Source organism: Bombina bombina, unplaced genomic scaffold (genome assembly GCF_027579735.1).
Source record: "Bombina bombina isolate aBomBom1 unplaced genomic scaffold, aBomBom1.pri scaffold_1270, whole genome shotgun sequence".
NCBI classification, from domain to species: Eukaryota; Metazoa; Chordata; class Amphibia; order Anura; family Bombinatoridae; genus Bombina; species Bombina bombina.
In genome coordinates, this window is record NW_026511473.1 from 60,265 (window position 1) to 75,484 (window position 15,220).

Consider the following 15,220-nt stretch of genomic DNA (forward strand, 5'->3'; position numbering starts at 1 on the left):
ACTAAACATGAGCGAAAACGGAAAATCAACCCCTACAAGATCCATCCCGGACAGGGGCATGTCCCCCATGCCGTCTATGATTCAACAGCAGGGTATGTGTTCACCAAAATCCTAGTCTTAGAACACGTATCCGTAAAACAAGGCTCCAACCAAAAGGTTCCCAGAACTGGAACAGAGCCACCTATGCTCCCCGCTAGAGAACTGGAAGGAAGAAATTGAAAGAAAGGAATTAGTCAATTGAAAACTGTATCCAGTCTTGGATTTGATCCAGAAAATCTACTGACTAATAGCCTTAGACAACGTATCAAACCAAAACGTGACGGTAGCAAAATACACAGTAGGTTGCCATGGTGAGTGTCCAAAGGACTATCTTATAAGGGTATAGAAGTTCTCGTAGTGACCCTAAACATCGTTTGAGTGCATATTCAAGGAGCAGTAGTTGGATTCAAACCACAAACTTTCTGCAAGGTAGATCAGCTAGCCATTATGCTACCAATGCTGGGTCTAAGGAAGGACGTCCAGCCTCTTAGCCGATACGTCTATCTTGTAAATATAGGGAATGCCTAAGGTACCAATTCCATCTGAAACTGAGATTCTCAGGAACGTGGAGAAACCTTTCAGAATAGCAGTGCCTCGAATATGCTTTTATCATATGCAAAAAAATAAAATGCATCATAACCCCTAGTGTAGTGGGAAGGGAAACGCAGGGCACTGCATGTGGTCATACAATTGTTAGGAGAATTTTGTGGTCATTTTAACATACTCCCAAACTGCCAGCGCCGTAGAGAGAGTAGTTCAACAAGAAAAAATAAATCTTTAACAAAGTTTTCACATAGGAACTATACTGTTTCTTTGAAAAATAACCCAATTCCTGTGTGTGATTGATTCATCCTTAGTCACAAAAGATGAACTAACAGGCAAACAGCTAAAATTAATTTGGCTTTTTTTTTTTTTTTTTAAATAGCCATTGTGATGTACATAAATCAACCATGTCATGTGTCCACAATTCCATATTTAACCTTGTGCTTGCAAGGTAGTTTAGCTAACCATTATTGCAAGGAACCGCAGAGCACCGCATGGGAGCCAGAAAACATACTGTATGTGTGCACTTATAAGTACAATACATTCAACAGCAGAAAGGCATCAAGGAAAAATGTTACTGTCTCTTAACAGGAAGAGAACGTTATTATATATATATATATACTACTGTCCCTTTAAAAATAAAACTGAAAGAATTTATCTTCTTGTTTGCAAAAGGGAAATACTGCAGCACCCAAGTAACAGAGCAACTACTGACATTCTATATAAGAAAATGTACACGTAGAGCGTCATGTTATAACAACATGACCTAAGTCCACAACAAAAACAGGAGTGTTTATATAAAATGTGCGATACTGTTTCTTGTCACCAGCCATATGTCGCACATGCCGGAAGAGAAATAACAGATCTCAAAAAGGAACACTGCTATATTTTGTGCGCCGATTTTACTTGCGCAAATAAAAGTCCTCCACTCCCTACTATATGGCTCAATTATCAATCAGGAGGAAGAAGAGACCTCGGCGCCCTTTACTTTGGCGCCTTTATGAACGCCGCCCCTCGTGGGCGTTTTGTCAACTATCTCCCTGTCGCCCTAGTTATTGTAAAGGCACCGGGAGCGTGCAAATAAAATCTGAGCAGCCTGCTGCCTAAGAACAGCCTAATCGGTCATAATACACATCGATGTTACTGTCTAGTATGATATGTCTATCTTGCGAAAACCCCGCCCATCATGGGCGTAAACTACCATCTCCCGGTCGCCATGACAGATTAACCCAGAAAGCGCCGGGAGGGAAAAACCACACACACACACAGATTGTTCCTCATTAAGCCCCCTGGAAAGGATAGCCAGTAGCCATGGTCGACAAGTTAATGACCAATGCTAGACACGTTTGTCACGTAGTGAGCTTAAAATATGCCCCATTACTGAAATAAGACGCCATGTGAGGAGTCCCCTACTGTGAAATGAGACATAGTCCCCCAGAAATGCGGCCCAGTCTGTTAAAGCTGTCAGGGAGAAAAGCTCTTTACTGACAGAGCCCCCGAGTCCCCTAGATGTACATAAGTGCAGAAAAACCTTTCTGAGGTAAAGAAGTCCCTGAGGAACTTTAGCAGAGAAATAAAGGCTGCACTTACCTCATATGCTGTCTGACAGCAGGACAGCCTCAACAGGGTTCAGAGGTCCATTGAGGCTGTAGTCCTGCAAAAGATGAAGCCTGAGTTAAATGCAGCTTAGGCCATCACAGAAAGGGCAGCATCACAGTATGGGAGGCGCAGTGAGAATTATGTCCCACAAGTTCCCATTGCTTTAAAGCCACCAAATGCTTCTCTTTTTACTGAAGAGACTGATCTGGTCTAGGCTACACCCTGGAACAAAGTAGCACACTGTGGCACTACTTTAAAAATAATAAACACTTGATTGAAGAATCTAAAACTAACACCTCACTTTGCCTCTTCCTATCACTAACACAGGCAAAGAGAATGACTGGGTTGGGAGGGAAGGGAGGAGCTATTTATACAGCTCTGCTGTGGTGCTCTTTGCCTCCTCCTGCTGACCAGGAGGCGTAATCCCACAAGGATGAAATCCGTGGACTCATTGTATCTTGAAAAAGAAATACTTTTTATTTATTATCTGTTGACTTGCATTTAATACTGTGTTGTGCCAACTCTTAAATAACTCCACGGGCGTGAGCACAATGTTATCTATATGAGCCACGTGAACTAGCAGTCTCCTGTTGTGAAAAGCTAATAAAAAAGCATGTTATAAGAGGCTGTCTGTAGTGGCTTAGAAACAGGCAGAAATTTAGAGGTTTAAATGTTATAAAGTAAATTAAGATAAATGTTGGTTGTGCAAAGCTGGGGAATGGGTAGTAAAGGCGTTATCTATTTTATTTTTATTTTTTTTAAACAATAACAATTTTAGTGTTGACTGTCCCATTAAGCTAATCCCAGGCATTCTTAAAGTCTCCATAGTGCTTGTCTTTACTACCTCTAATGGAAGTTCATTCCTTGACTCAACCACCCATTAATCCTAAACATACTAGCCTTCAACATAAGATTGTGACCCCTCGTTCTGACATTTCTTTTTCTGTGAAAAATATGTTCAGCTTCAGTTTTATTAAGACCATTAATAAACTTAAAGGTTTCATATCACCTCTCCCCATTCTCAAACCTAAACACACACACATATATATATATATATATATATATATATATATATATATATATATATATATATACACACACATATATATATATATATATATATATATATATATATATATATATATATATATATATATATATATATATATATATATATATATATATATATATATATATATATATATATTTAAAAGAGACAGTGTACTGTAAAATTGGTTTCCCCTTGATGTACTTCCAATCACTTGTTATACCAGAAACACAGTATAAAATGTATGAGAAATGGCTCCCTTTCGGTTTATTTTTGTATATGAAATAGTTTTTGTTCTTTGACACCACAAACCATAAAAATTGGCTGAGCTAGCAGGGACATTAGATCTCCTTATTTAATTTCTTTACACTCAAAATGTTTCCTTATCTTACATCTGTCTGTGTAACAAAGCACAACACTTGAAAGATTAACATTTGAAAATTAACATTATTACTTATCACCCACTTCGAGAACACCCACTTCGAGAGTAATTTCTTCTGCTGGCTATGTTTACATAGCTTTTTTATAGCCAATGTTTAAAAGGGAAGTCTAGTTAAAATTAAACTTTCATGATTCAGATAAGGGAATGCAATTTTAAATAACTTTACATTTTACTTTTATCCTCAAATTTGCTTCGTTCTCTTGGTATTCTTTGATAAAAGCTAAACCTAGGTTGGCTCATATGCTAGTTTCTCAGTGCATTTTGAAAGTGTTTTACAGCTAGACAGCACTAGTTTGTGTGTGCAATATTAGATAACATTGTGCTCACTCCTGTGGTGTTATTTATGAGTCAGCACTGATTGGCTAAAATGCATGTCTGTCAAAAGAACTGAAATAAGGGGGCCGTCTGCAAAAGCTTGGATACAAGATAATCACAGAGGTAAAAAGTGTAATAATATAAAGGTGTTGGTTATGCAAAACTGGGGAATGGGTAATAAAGGGATTATCTATCTTTTTAAACATTAAAAATTGTGGAGTAGACCGTCCCTTTAAGTATTGACATTTTCAGTATAGGTGGGGATACCACAAGATAAAGCAGCTTTTTCAAATGCCAAAATCAAAGAAAAAGGAGCTATTTGTAAATAATGTAATACACTCAGCAGGTAAAATGGATAATTGCAAACACATTAAAGGGGAGACAAATTAACAGTGCACTCTCTTCAAGTCATCAAGCCTTTGTTCTATTTTTTTAGACGACGTTGCAGTTTTATATCCCCCTTTAAGCAGCATCCAGTTCATTTATATCCTTCTGGAAATATGGCCTCCAGAACTGTACACAAAACTCAAGATGAGGCCTAATTTAATGGCCAATGCTAGTGAACTGTAACGTGGCATTAGATGGAGCACAGACGAGAACCCAGCCAAAGTAAGACATTTCCAAACTGTATGAAATTGTAGTTTTAATTTGCTGATTTTACTGGTGAAACCATATTAGTACATACAAAGTTTATGGGAAATTTACATTTTATTTGTTTTTAAATAGATATTTTTTGGAATTGTTTATTTCATTATTATTGAGAAATTAGGTAACTATTTTTATAAGCTGTTAATTTCAAACTAATTCTCTCTATATATTTTCTTACCTCCTCTTCCTCCACAGTGGTGGGAAGCAAAGGTATTTTGATCCTCTGAGCTTTTACAGGAAGAACCTCACTGTTGTCAATAAGCTTTGGTTTCCCAGCCTGCTCTGACTTGTTAGGTTGTGTTGCTTCTTTTGGTGCCTTCTTTTTACAGGATTGCACCTTCTGTTGAATGGGTTCATCTTCCCATTCTTCTCCTCCAAGAGCACTGACTTCTTCAAGAGTCTGTTTCCTTTCCAGACGCTCAGTTAGCAACGGATCTTCTTCCCCTTCTTCGTTTTCAGATTCAGACGATTCATCATCTCCCCTCTGTGGGCTAGCTGTGCTTTTGGTTTCTTTATTCTGTTCTAAAAGTCTCTGGAAAAGGTGGTTGAACTGAGATACCTGATCCTCTCCAATATCGGCCTCTGCATCACAGAGCTTTTCCGAAGTCACTAAAAGCAGACATATCAATAAAATATGTTTACACCTTTATATTAGAATGACTACCTTAGAAGAACAATTATAGTAAAATCGACCCTGAAAATATGTGCGTTTATTCCTCACCAAGAAGTATAAACATAGGTAAAAGTACTGCTCTAGAAAACTGAAGGTCCCAAATGGAAACTACCACTGAACAAGTCAGCATTTCAAGTTGCACAGCTGAGTTTAAATGGTTTGGTCACAATACAAGGAATGTAAAAACAAATTAGAGTTTAAGTTATTATTAAAGGGAAGACGCTAAGCAAAAATAGTAAAACGTAAAAACTTACAAAAGAGTAGCAAACAAAAGTTAAAATGGCCAGTCTACTTGAAAATGTTTATAGTTTAAAAAGATAAATAACCCCTTTATTACCCATTTCGCATTACCAACACGATTATATTAATACAGTTTTCACCTCAGATTACCTTGTATCTAAGCCTTTGCAGACTGCCCCCTTATCTCAGTGCTTTTAACAGACATGTATTTTAGCCAATCAGTGCTGACTCCAATAACTCCCCAGGAGTGAGCACAATGTTACCTATATGGCACACATGAACTAGCAGTGTTTGTGAAAAACTGTAAAAATGCACAGAGATAAGCGGCGGCCTTCATGGCCCAGAAATTTGCATATTAGACTACCTAGGTTTAGTTTTAAACAAAAAATACCAAGAGAAGAAAGCTAATTTAAGTGAACTGGAAAATTGTTTAAACTTGCATGCCCTATCTGAATCATTTAAGTTAAATTTTGACTTGACTGTCCCTTTAAGCAAAAGCAGTTTATAATTTAAACTAAAAGTAGCAGAAAATCCATATAGGGTACCACAGTATTCATTCTCATTGGATGATAGGGACAAACCCCCACAAACGCTATAGAGATTATATATTAAAGGGACACTGTACCCAAAAATTTCTTTTGATGATTCAGATTGAGCATGAAATTTTAAGCAACTTTCTAATTTACTCCTATTATCAAATTTTCTTCATTCTCTTGGAATCTTTATTTAAAATGCAAGAATGTAAGTTTAGATGCCGGCCCATTTTTGGTGAATAACCTGGGTTGTCCTTGCTGATTGGTGGATAAACTCATCCACCAATAAAAAAAATGCTGTCCAGGGTACTGAACCCAAAAAAAGCATAGATGCCTTCTTTTTCAAATAAAGATAGCAAGAGAACAAAGAAAAATTAATAGGAGTAAATTAGAAAGTTTCTTAAAATTGCATGCTCTTTCTGAATTAAAAAACAAAATTTGTGGGTTCAGTGTCCCTTTAAAGTTATAGAATTATTAGAATTATATAAAAAGATTACAAGCACATTATTTTACTAGATTACATACAAAGTGAGCATTGCATTATTATTTGTACTTTATATTTAATTGCCGTTTTTTGTTTAATTGTTTTACTACGCGACTGGTTAGAAATTCTCAAAGTATGAGATTTTTGGACACTACAGCTTACTTTGTATAACATTTGTTGACCACTACTCACTTGGTTTATTGGAGTCTTCTACTTCTTCTGCTTTTCTCAGTCTTCTTTTTTCCTCAAACTCTTGAAGCAAAACCTCTTCTTCTTCTTCTGATAGATCCTCCTCAGAATCAATTTTCACATCTTGCTCATCAGGATTATCTGTGATTAACTGAGAAGGTTGTGTGTCTGTAACAGCGGCTTCGTTCCCAGAATCCTTTGCTTCACTGCTCAGCTTTCCAGTCATCCATGGGTTTGGACCTTCAAGATTCATTTGGGCATCATTAACAAAGGCAGGAATTATTTCATCTTCTGCATCTTCGTTGTCTTCACTGCTGGACACAATCTCAATCTTTCTAGTAAGCTCCTTGTTCTGCTCTAGTTGCTCTTGCATTGCTTTGCGTGCCTAGAAGAGGAGAAAAAAGATATTAGTGAATTATGTTAATCCATTCTAAGTGCTGGACATATTATCCACCCAAATTCCAAAATTAACAATTATTATTAAAATTACATAGGTTGTAATTATTTTGTGAAAAGATTTTTTTTCCCCCACTGGAGAATCTTCCACTTACACTTTCATCGTATTTTGCCATTATGGCTTTGGACTTCGCCCATTTGCCTTTGTTCTGATGCTTTAGGGTCATTCTCTCCTGTTAAACAAAGAAATGTGATTGATTTTCAGAAGAAAAGCCCAATGTTGAGTCAGTACAAATGGGTGTCTGATTGTATAGTCACAGTCACCTCCATACGGGATCTCTCCAGTTTCTGTAATTCCTCTAGAGCAGCTTCTGGATTTGTTTTTTTTCAATTCTTCAAATGCCTTCAGAGCTGCTTTTTGTTTGCTTTTTTTAAGTAGTCTGTGGTACCTATAAAAACAGAAAGTAATCTAAGATTAACAGTTATTTCACACTGTATACATAATGCTGTGGACAAGTCAAGTGAAAGGGACATTAAAATTAAAATAATAATTCTCAAAAACATATTTAACTATATGCAGTAAAATAAAAAAAAACAAATGTAATAGACTTACTTTCTTTATTTTGCCTATGATTCCAGTAATTTAACTGTTTTTGCATGTGTGTTAGATAGGAAAAAGAGCCATTTTTATTTATCGTTTTTAGGGCTGCAACAACTAATCGGTAAGATTGATCATAAAAATAGTTGTCAAAGAATCGCATTATCAATTAGGTGGTCAGCGATTAGTTGGTTAATTGCACAGCACCAGCTGCTTCAATCCGATGAACTCCTGCACATGGTATTGTACAAACATTTTTTTTTTTTTTTTTTTTTTTCTATCCGATTAATCGGATGATTTTTGTCTGATTAATCGGATAGAAAAAAAGATTAAAAAAATAAATACATTCAATTTTTTTGCACAATCTTAGTTGCAGTAGATCATCAGATTAAAGCAGCTGGTGCTGTGCAACTGACCAACTAATCGCTGACCACCTAATTGATAATGAGATTTGTTGACAACTATTTTTATGATTAAACTTACCGATTAGTTGTTGCAGCCCTAATCGTTTTACTTGTCCCCATTTTATTGCGCTTCGCAGATATTGCCCTTTTTACAAATTGAAGTTTTGGAGCTCCTTTTGTGCAGGGTCACATGAGTGTGCCTGCAGTTAATCATTAACAAGCATCAGTCTTAAATGAATATACAAGTGAAAAAAAAAGAAAAACAATCAAATGTATTAGAGCATTTTATTATTGCACTGTTACTTGTATATAACGATGTGCTTAACCCCGGCAAAGGGATTAAACACATAGTTAAAGTAGACACCAGAGCAGCAATGCACTACTGGGAGCTAGCAATCACCAGGTAACTCCCAGTATTATAGGATATCTGCATATTCTTTTTTTTTTTTTCTCTAAAGATGGCATGATCTATCTGAATCATTACTCTACTATTACGTGTGGACAGGTGTACTTGGAAATGTGTTCACTTGTATATTGATAAATGGATGCAGTGTGTAGTTGTGAGTCCTTATAAACTTTCAGCCACACTGGCCTTTAACCAGTGAAATGGGCATTTTGAATGCTACAGATGACCAGGCACCAGAGCTAGCATACAAAATGACCCATGGAGTTGAAGCAACAGGAAAACAAACAAAACAAAAAAAAAGATAATCACCCAGATTGTTGCCTTCTTTTGACAAAAATGCAAGATCACAAGGGGACTAGGACTATGTAGCACATAAAAGCCATGTGAGCTTTAAAGCAGCTTGTTGTCTGGTACCTAAATTATTGCTCTCACAGTGTAAAAAACGCTTCCGTTGCAGGAGAAACAGATGTGAACATCCTGATGTGGAGCCCCAAAATCAAAATGAGCCACCCTGTTAACCATGCTGGTTGGGAAATGCAAACAGGAGCCGTCTCTGCCACAAGAAATGTCAGTAGTGGAATTATGGGGGACGCCCCCGCAGTCCACCTCTTATATCACTGTCTGGCTGTGAATAGTTAAAAAACACGTACTGTTTATTTTTTAATGTGTGCCATATAGATGGTAAGTAAAAGGAATTAACTATCTTTGAAAACAATAACATTTTTGGTGTGGACTGTCCCTTTAAATATAGGAGAAAGCCTAATTTTGTAGTAATTCTCTGGAATAAAAAATATCATTACAGTATTAGAAAAGTTTTGTAAATCAGGATAAGTGTAGGGAGAATTTAGGTAGAATTCATGCTTCTGGGTTCGCTTCCTGTGGACAGGTAGGGACAAAACATTAAAAAAAAAAAAAAAAAAAAAAAAAAAAATAATCATGCACAAATTGCTTTACCAAATTTAACATCATGTTGTAGTCTGGGCAATGAGCTCAATGACCTATCAAAAAAATATTTAACTTATATCCCAAAATGTACACTTTACATTGTACTAGCCTACCAAATGCAGGCATTTTATTAGATTCTGTATACTAGACCACAAAATATATATATTTATTTTTTATTATTATTATTTTATTTTTTTTAAAACGTAAAAGCAAACACTTTAGGAAAGTCTTTACCAGGTATCTGATATTGACAAGTGCTTATCTTTTAGCCTAAACATTGACTATGTGACCTATTTTTAATATATTAACAATAAAAAGATGGATGTTTAAGACTTGTGAGTGCTATCCTTTAAAGTGAAGGTAAAACTTTGATGAATGAAAGCCCGGTTTTTAAAAATACTATTAAAACAGGAGCACTTTCATTCATCAAAGTTTACAAAGCAGCCGTTCTGTTTAAAAAAAAAAACAAAAAAAAAACCTTACCTTTGTTTTTTTCACAGCCAGAGCAGCTTCCCCCACCCGGAGATCCTCTCTTCCCACGTCAGCAATGACTAATCCAGCTTCCTCCAATCACGGCTTTCCCCCCAGGGGAGTCATTGCCTGAGGCCATGCCTTGATTGGAGGAAGCCGGATTAGTTATTGCCGACGTGTGAAGAGAGGATATACACATACACAAAGCATATAAAACATGAAAATGGACTGCAATATCAAACCAGAATGGGTGCACCTCATACGACCCTACAAAACGCACAGCCATGGGTGTTCACTCAGACAGCCGCACAGCTTTTAGGGGACTCAGGCAGTTAACCCCAAACAAGCCTGGGTGCAAAGTCCATAGGGTAAATTACAAAACAAAATAAAAGAACAACACATAGTCTGGCACTTTCTTGCAAGCACAAAGCTAGAATAAAAGCATTATAGTTAGTTACAGCATTTGGCCAACTGGTGATAGGCCAATGACCACGTGAAGGTCTCAGGTAGGATGTTCAGGGTCCTGTATTCATGGAATACATGCTTCTCTAGGGTCAGTGAAAAACTACAACCTTACAGAAAAACAAGGCAATAATAAGCGTACATTACATTTTTTGCACTATGGATAATTAAAGGGATATGAAAACCCATAAATATTTTTTTTTTAAAGTTTCCAATCTATGCCTATTATCAAATTTGCTTAATTCCTATGGTATTCTTTGTTAAAGAGATACCTAGGTAGGTGTCTGGAGCAACACATGGCAGAAAACAGTGCTGCCATTTAGTGCTCTTGCAAAACTGCTATCATATAGTTCCCCAGGCACGTACATGCTACTGATCTTACATCCATGCTTTTAAACAAAAGGTTCCATAGGAACAAAGAAAATTTGATAATAGAAGTAAAATTAATAAGTTGTTTAAAATTGCATGTTCTGTCTAAATCCTAAAAAAAATTTTACCCTTAAACTTTTCATGGAAAATGACATTTTAGTGTCCCTTTAACTACACAGCGTACAGAAGTAAGGTGAGTGGCTTATCTCTCTAGCTTAGTAAATGATTCCTTTTTAGTTCATTGAAAGGATACAAGTATAATTTAAAATAGGATCATTTTACACTGATAACATTAGTATATACTGCAAAAAACAAAAAGAACTCTGCTTACTTTTTGCTTTTAATTTTCTTTTCACGTCTTGCTTTCGACTCATAAAAAGACTGCAGGACTCTTGCTTTCTGCAGCTCTGCTCGACGAAGCTTTGCCTAAGCGAAACAAGAAATCTTTAACAGAACTCTGACACCACAGTAAAATATACAGACTTAGCTTGCTATATCCCAACAAACAGTAATAACCACGTAATATTAGAGGGCCACAGGGCAATGAATTTAACAATAACTAGAATACTAGCAATATGAAAACCCTTACAGAAACATAGCACACTTTTTTTTAAATAAAACACCAAAGTAATCCATTAACATAATAACAATTAATACTGTTAATTAAGAAGTATATACATTTAGTATTATAGAGAGTGTGACAAAAAAAATAGTAACAGGTACATTAAACAAGTCTTGCTTCTGTGTATAAAACTCTACTTTGTCCCACAGTTCCAAGGAAGGCCAAAAAGCAAAATCTGTAAGACAGGTTTCAAAATGCTGCAAACTGCCTATGCTATTAATTTGCAGCATTTGCTTTTTGGGGGTACTAAGCACTCACCTCTTCTACACTCATGGCTTTCAAAGCTGCCTCTTCCACAGGAGTCAGTAATGGGTTGGTTATTGGTTGTTTGTTCTTATGAAGGATATTAAATACTTCCAGCTCAAGAGGTGTGCGTGCCTAGCAGAGAATACATATACAAATCTGTTGAACATTAAATGGTTTACATGGGGCATTTAGCGTGTTAACGAACCATTAAACACAGCAGAATTGCATGTTGAACAAATGCATAATAATAAGACAATGAAAAAAACAGTCTGAATTTCAAATGAGTAGTGGATGTTCTTCTTAGTACAATTTTCCTTCCTCCCAGCATCATGTGACAGCCATCAGCCAATCACAAAATGCACATACGTATTTAATGTGAACCCTTGAAAATGCTCAGTAGGGACTGGTGCCTAAAAGTGTGCATATAAAAAAGATTATGCACATTTTGATCAAGTAAGTGTATTGAAAGTTGGTTTACAATTGTGAGCTCTACCTGAATCACAAAATCATTTTTTGCCTTTAGTGCTTCTTTAAAGGGACATGAAACCCAATTTCTTTCTTTCACAATTTAGAAAGAGCATGCAATATTAAACAACTTTCTAATTTACTTCTATTATCTAATTTACTTCATTCTCTTGAGATACTTTGCTGAAAAGCATATCTAGATAGGCTCAGTAGCTGCTGATTGGTGGCTGCACAGAGATGCCTCGTGTGATTGGCTCACCCATGTACATTGCTATTCTCAACAAAGGATATCTAAAGAATTAAGCAACTTAGATCATAGAAGTAAATTGAAATGTTTAAAATTGTCTTATCTACCAGAATCATGAAATACATTTTTGGGGTTTAATGTCCCTTTAAAGATCAACACACCCATGATGTCTTGTGTCCTTTAAAGGGACATTGTAGTTAACTTTCATTAACAGCATGATCCATTGTATCCTTGTTGTTTGCAGAGTCAAGCTACTCTAAATAAGGCAAGTGATGGGTGGAGGTTGGCCATTTAAAAACAATCACACAAACAAGATGTCTTTTTTTACTAAAAAAAACAAAAAACACAACTTTTAGACTTGGCTGATATGTTTTTTACTATAGCAGAAAAACAAAATTTGTCATCTTGTAATTTACGTGTTTGTTTGTCCTAATTAAAATTAATTTGGGGGATGCAGAAAGCACATTTTTTTGAGAGATTGAATTACAGGAAACTGGGGGAAAAATAAATAATGTATAATCCCTATTTTTTTACATTGTAAAATATGTATGGGGAAATTTATGAGTTAAAAACATACCACACACAAAGTAGGGCTGACAACGATTATTGCAGAGACATAAAGAGTCGCTTACTAGTTCCATCCTGTTACCACCTCTTCAAATGGAAGCAGGTTTCTGCTCCTCTTCATTAATAGGAAACAACCTGCTGTTTTGCTTTACGGTTCTGCTCCACAATATGTCCCACGTGGATACTTCCTCAGAGGTCTTTCATAAGCTACCAACTCTTTGTATCTGTAATTAAAAAACATAATCAACAGGCTGGCTTATGGTATTCTGACAAATATGCTATTACATGATAGCTCCCTTAGTATGTGTCAAACCCATGACCTACAGAGTACTGTATAGCAATCATTAGTGGAAACAAAAAAAACTATTTCTGTTGTCTTTATTTCCTTGAATGTAAAACAATGAAGTCTTATCATCCCCATCACTTATAAAATGGGAACAGCAGAATGTTGTTGTCCTGGAGGGACTGTTTTCCTAGGAGTGATGCGGAAACCCCATTTTTAAAAGTTGATCACCAGGCTCCCTTCTGTATGGGTAATAATCACCATACTGTGGATGACAACGCAGCACAATACAGGGGTCTTCAGGGGCAGAGGCCCTTCTCATTGTATGTGGGGAGACCACAGCTAACCCTTACACACCTTAGAATGAGAAACTCTGCTTCATCAAATGAAGGGTCCCATATGCCTATAAAATGCAGGTGATTGGTTCACTGGTCTTATCCTTATCTGGCAATTTAGGAGAGGTATAATAACGTATCCCCTAAACATTGGCTGGTTATTAATCTGGAGTGGCATAAGAGCACAGCTACTTAAAAGCCATAATAGTAAAAAAATAATATGCTCTAATTTGTTAGAGCATGTGATTTTAAGACTATTGACCCTACACTAGTGTGTGTGGGTTAAATACACAGTATTAGTGCTGCACAGTACCCGCAAAGCACTGCTGGCCCTGAGCGGAAACCACCACATCATCCAGTCAGCAGCGCTAGTCGCACATTGCGTTACACACGCAGTAGTGTAGGGTCAATCGTCTTTAAAATGTACAGTGCTCTAATTAATTAAACCATAAAATTTTTACTATTATGACCTATTAAGCAGGGTTTAAAATGTGTAATATAGGAAGGATTTCCTTTTAAAAAAAAAAATGCTTAAATCGGGGGTCCCTTGTAGCTCTAGATACAGGGGAAGAATGGCAAGAAAATTGAATTTGTTTACAAATTAAGTTGTTCTAATAGTAGTGTGTTCTTTTTACATTATATGTCTTCATTGATTATTAAGTTTTCACTGGTACAAATAATTTTCTCTGGAAATGATATTATTATCCAAATGTAACCCACTTACTCTCTGAGTCTCTTCTTTGCTAAGAGGTAGTTCTTCACTCTTTGTCTGATTGACTTTGTTCAGTTGTCTCTTTACATGGGCAAGTGAGCTGGCTTTCTGTATTGGATCAATGAGATCAGAAAGACTTATCTTCTCTCCAATGCCTGAAAAACACCACATATGTAAATGCTTCAGATTAATGCATATGAGGGAAACTAAGCTTTAAAAAAAAAAAAAGTCAGATGTAAGAAAGAGCACTTTAAAATGTTAAAAATAGTATTGAATGAAAACAATGTTAAATGAAAGGAAAATGTAAAATTAAAAAAAAAAATCAAAAAGGAAAAAAAAAAAAAAAAAAGTTAAAAATATTCTTTAAAAATGCAACATTAAGAAATAAACAAAAAAAGCTCACAATATAGATATACAATATCGTGACAGAGGTGCGCACACAGATATAATCTATAGTGGTTAAAAATTAGGCCAATATAAATGGCCTAATTTTATATAAATAAGCACACAATATCCACTCAAAGTCAGGGTAATTAAACATCATAAGATTGGATGTTCATAATCCACGGTAACAGGTTGCACTCTCCGATAGAATGGAATAATGAAAGTAATGTCCTGGAAGACAAAAATGAAGAGGCGTCTAAAGGTGCTATATCATTGAGTGTAAGGATTCACAAAAAATCGATACGTAGGGTACTCACAAAGGTGGTGCACAAACTGTGCAGTATAGGCTCGGCTGACTCGCGCTCCACGCCAAAGATTCAGGAACACAGTAGACGCCCACCGCTGACGTCACAATTTGCATCACTTGATTTCCATATGTTTTTAACCTTTTAAATAAATCTTTAATTACATGACCTTGCTCTGCACCGTTTTCACTTTTGGGATTATTTGGCCTTTGATACATCAAGTAAGAGCAAGGTCATATAAGATCGAGGT

At 36.1% G+C, this 15,220-nt stretch overlaps 1 protein-coding gene across 1 annotated transcript in view; it reads right to left on the reverse strand.

Annotated features, from left to right (window-relative positions):
* Positions 1 to 14,551, reverse strand: part of LOC128643766 (U3 small nucleolar RNA-associated protein 14 homolog A-like) — a 60,241-nt gene extending 45,690 nt beyond the window's left edge. The window contains 8 exon segments of the mRNA XM_053696583.1: positions 4,813 to 5,243; positions 6,757 to 7,138; positions 7,305 to 7,382; positions 7,474 to 7,536; positions 7,538 to 7,598; positions 11,136 to 11,230; positions 11,685 to 11,804; positions 14,294 to 14,551. Coding sequence (XP_053552558.1) covers positions 4,813 to 5,243; positions 6,757 to 7,138; positions 7,305 to 7,382; positions 7,474 to 7,536; positions 7,538 to 7,598; positions 11,136 to 11,230; positions 11,685 to 11,804; positions 14,294 to 14,452 — 1,389 coding nt within the window. The 5' untranslated portion in view covers positions 14,453 to 14,551.
* Positions 14,552 to 15,220: the final 669 nt, after the last annotated feature.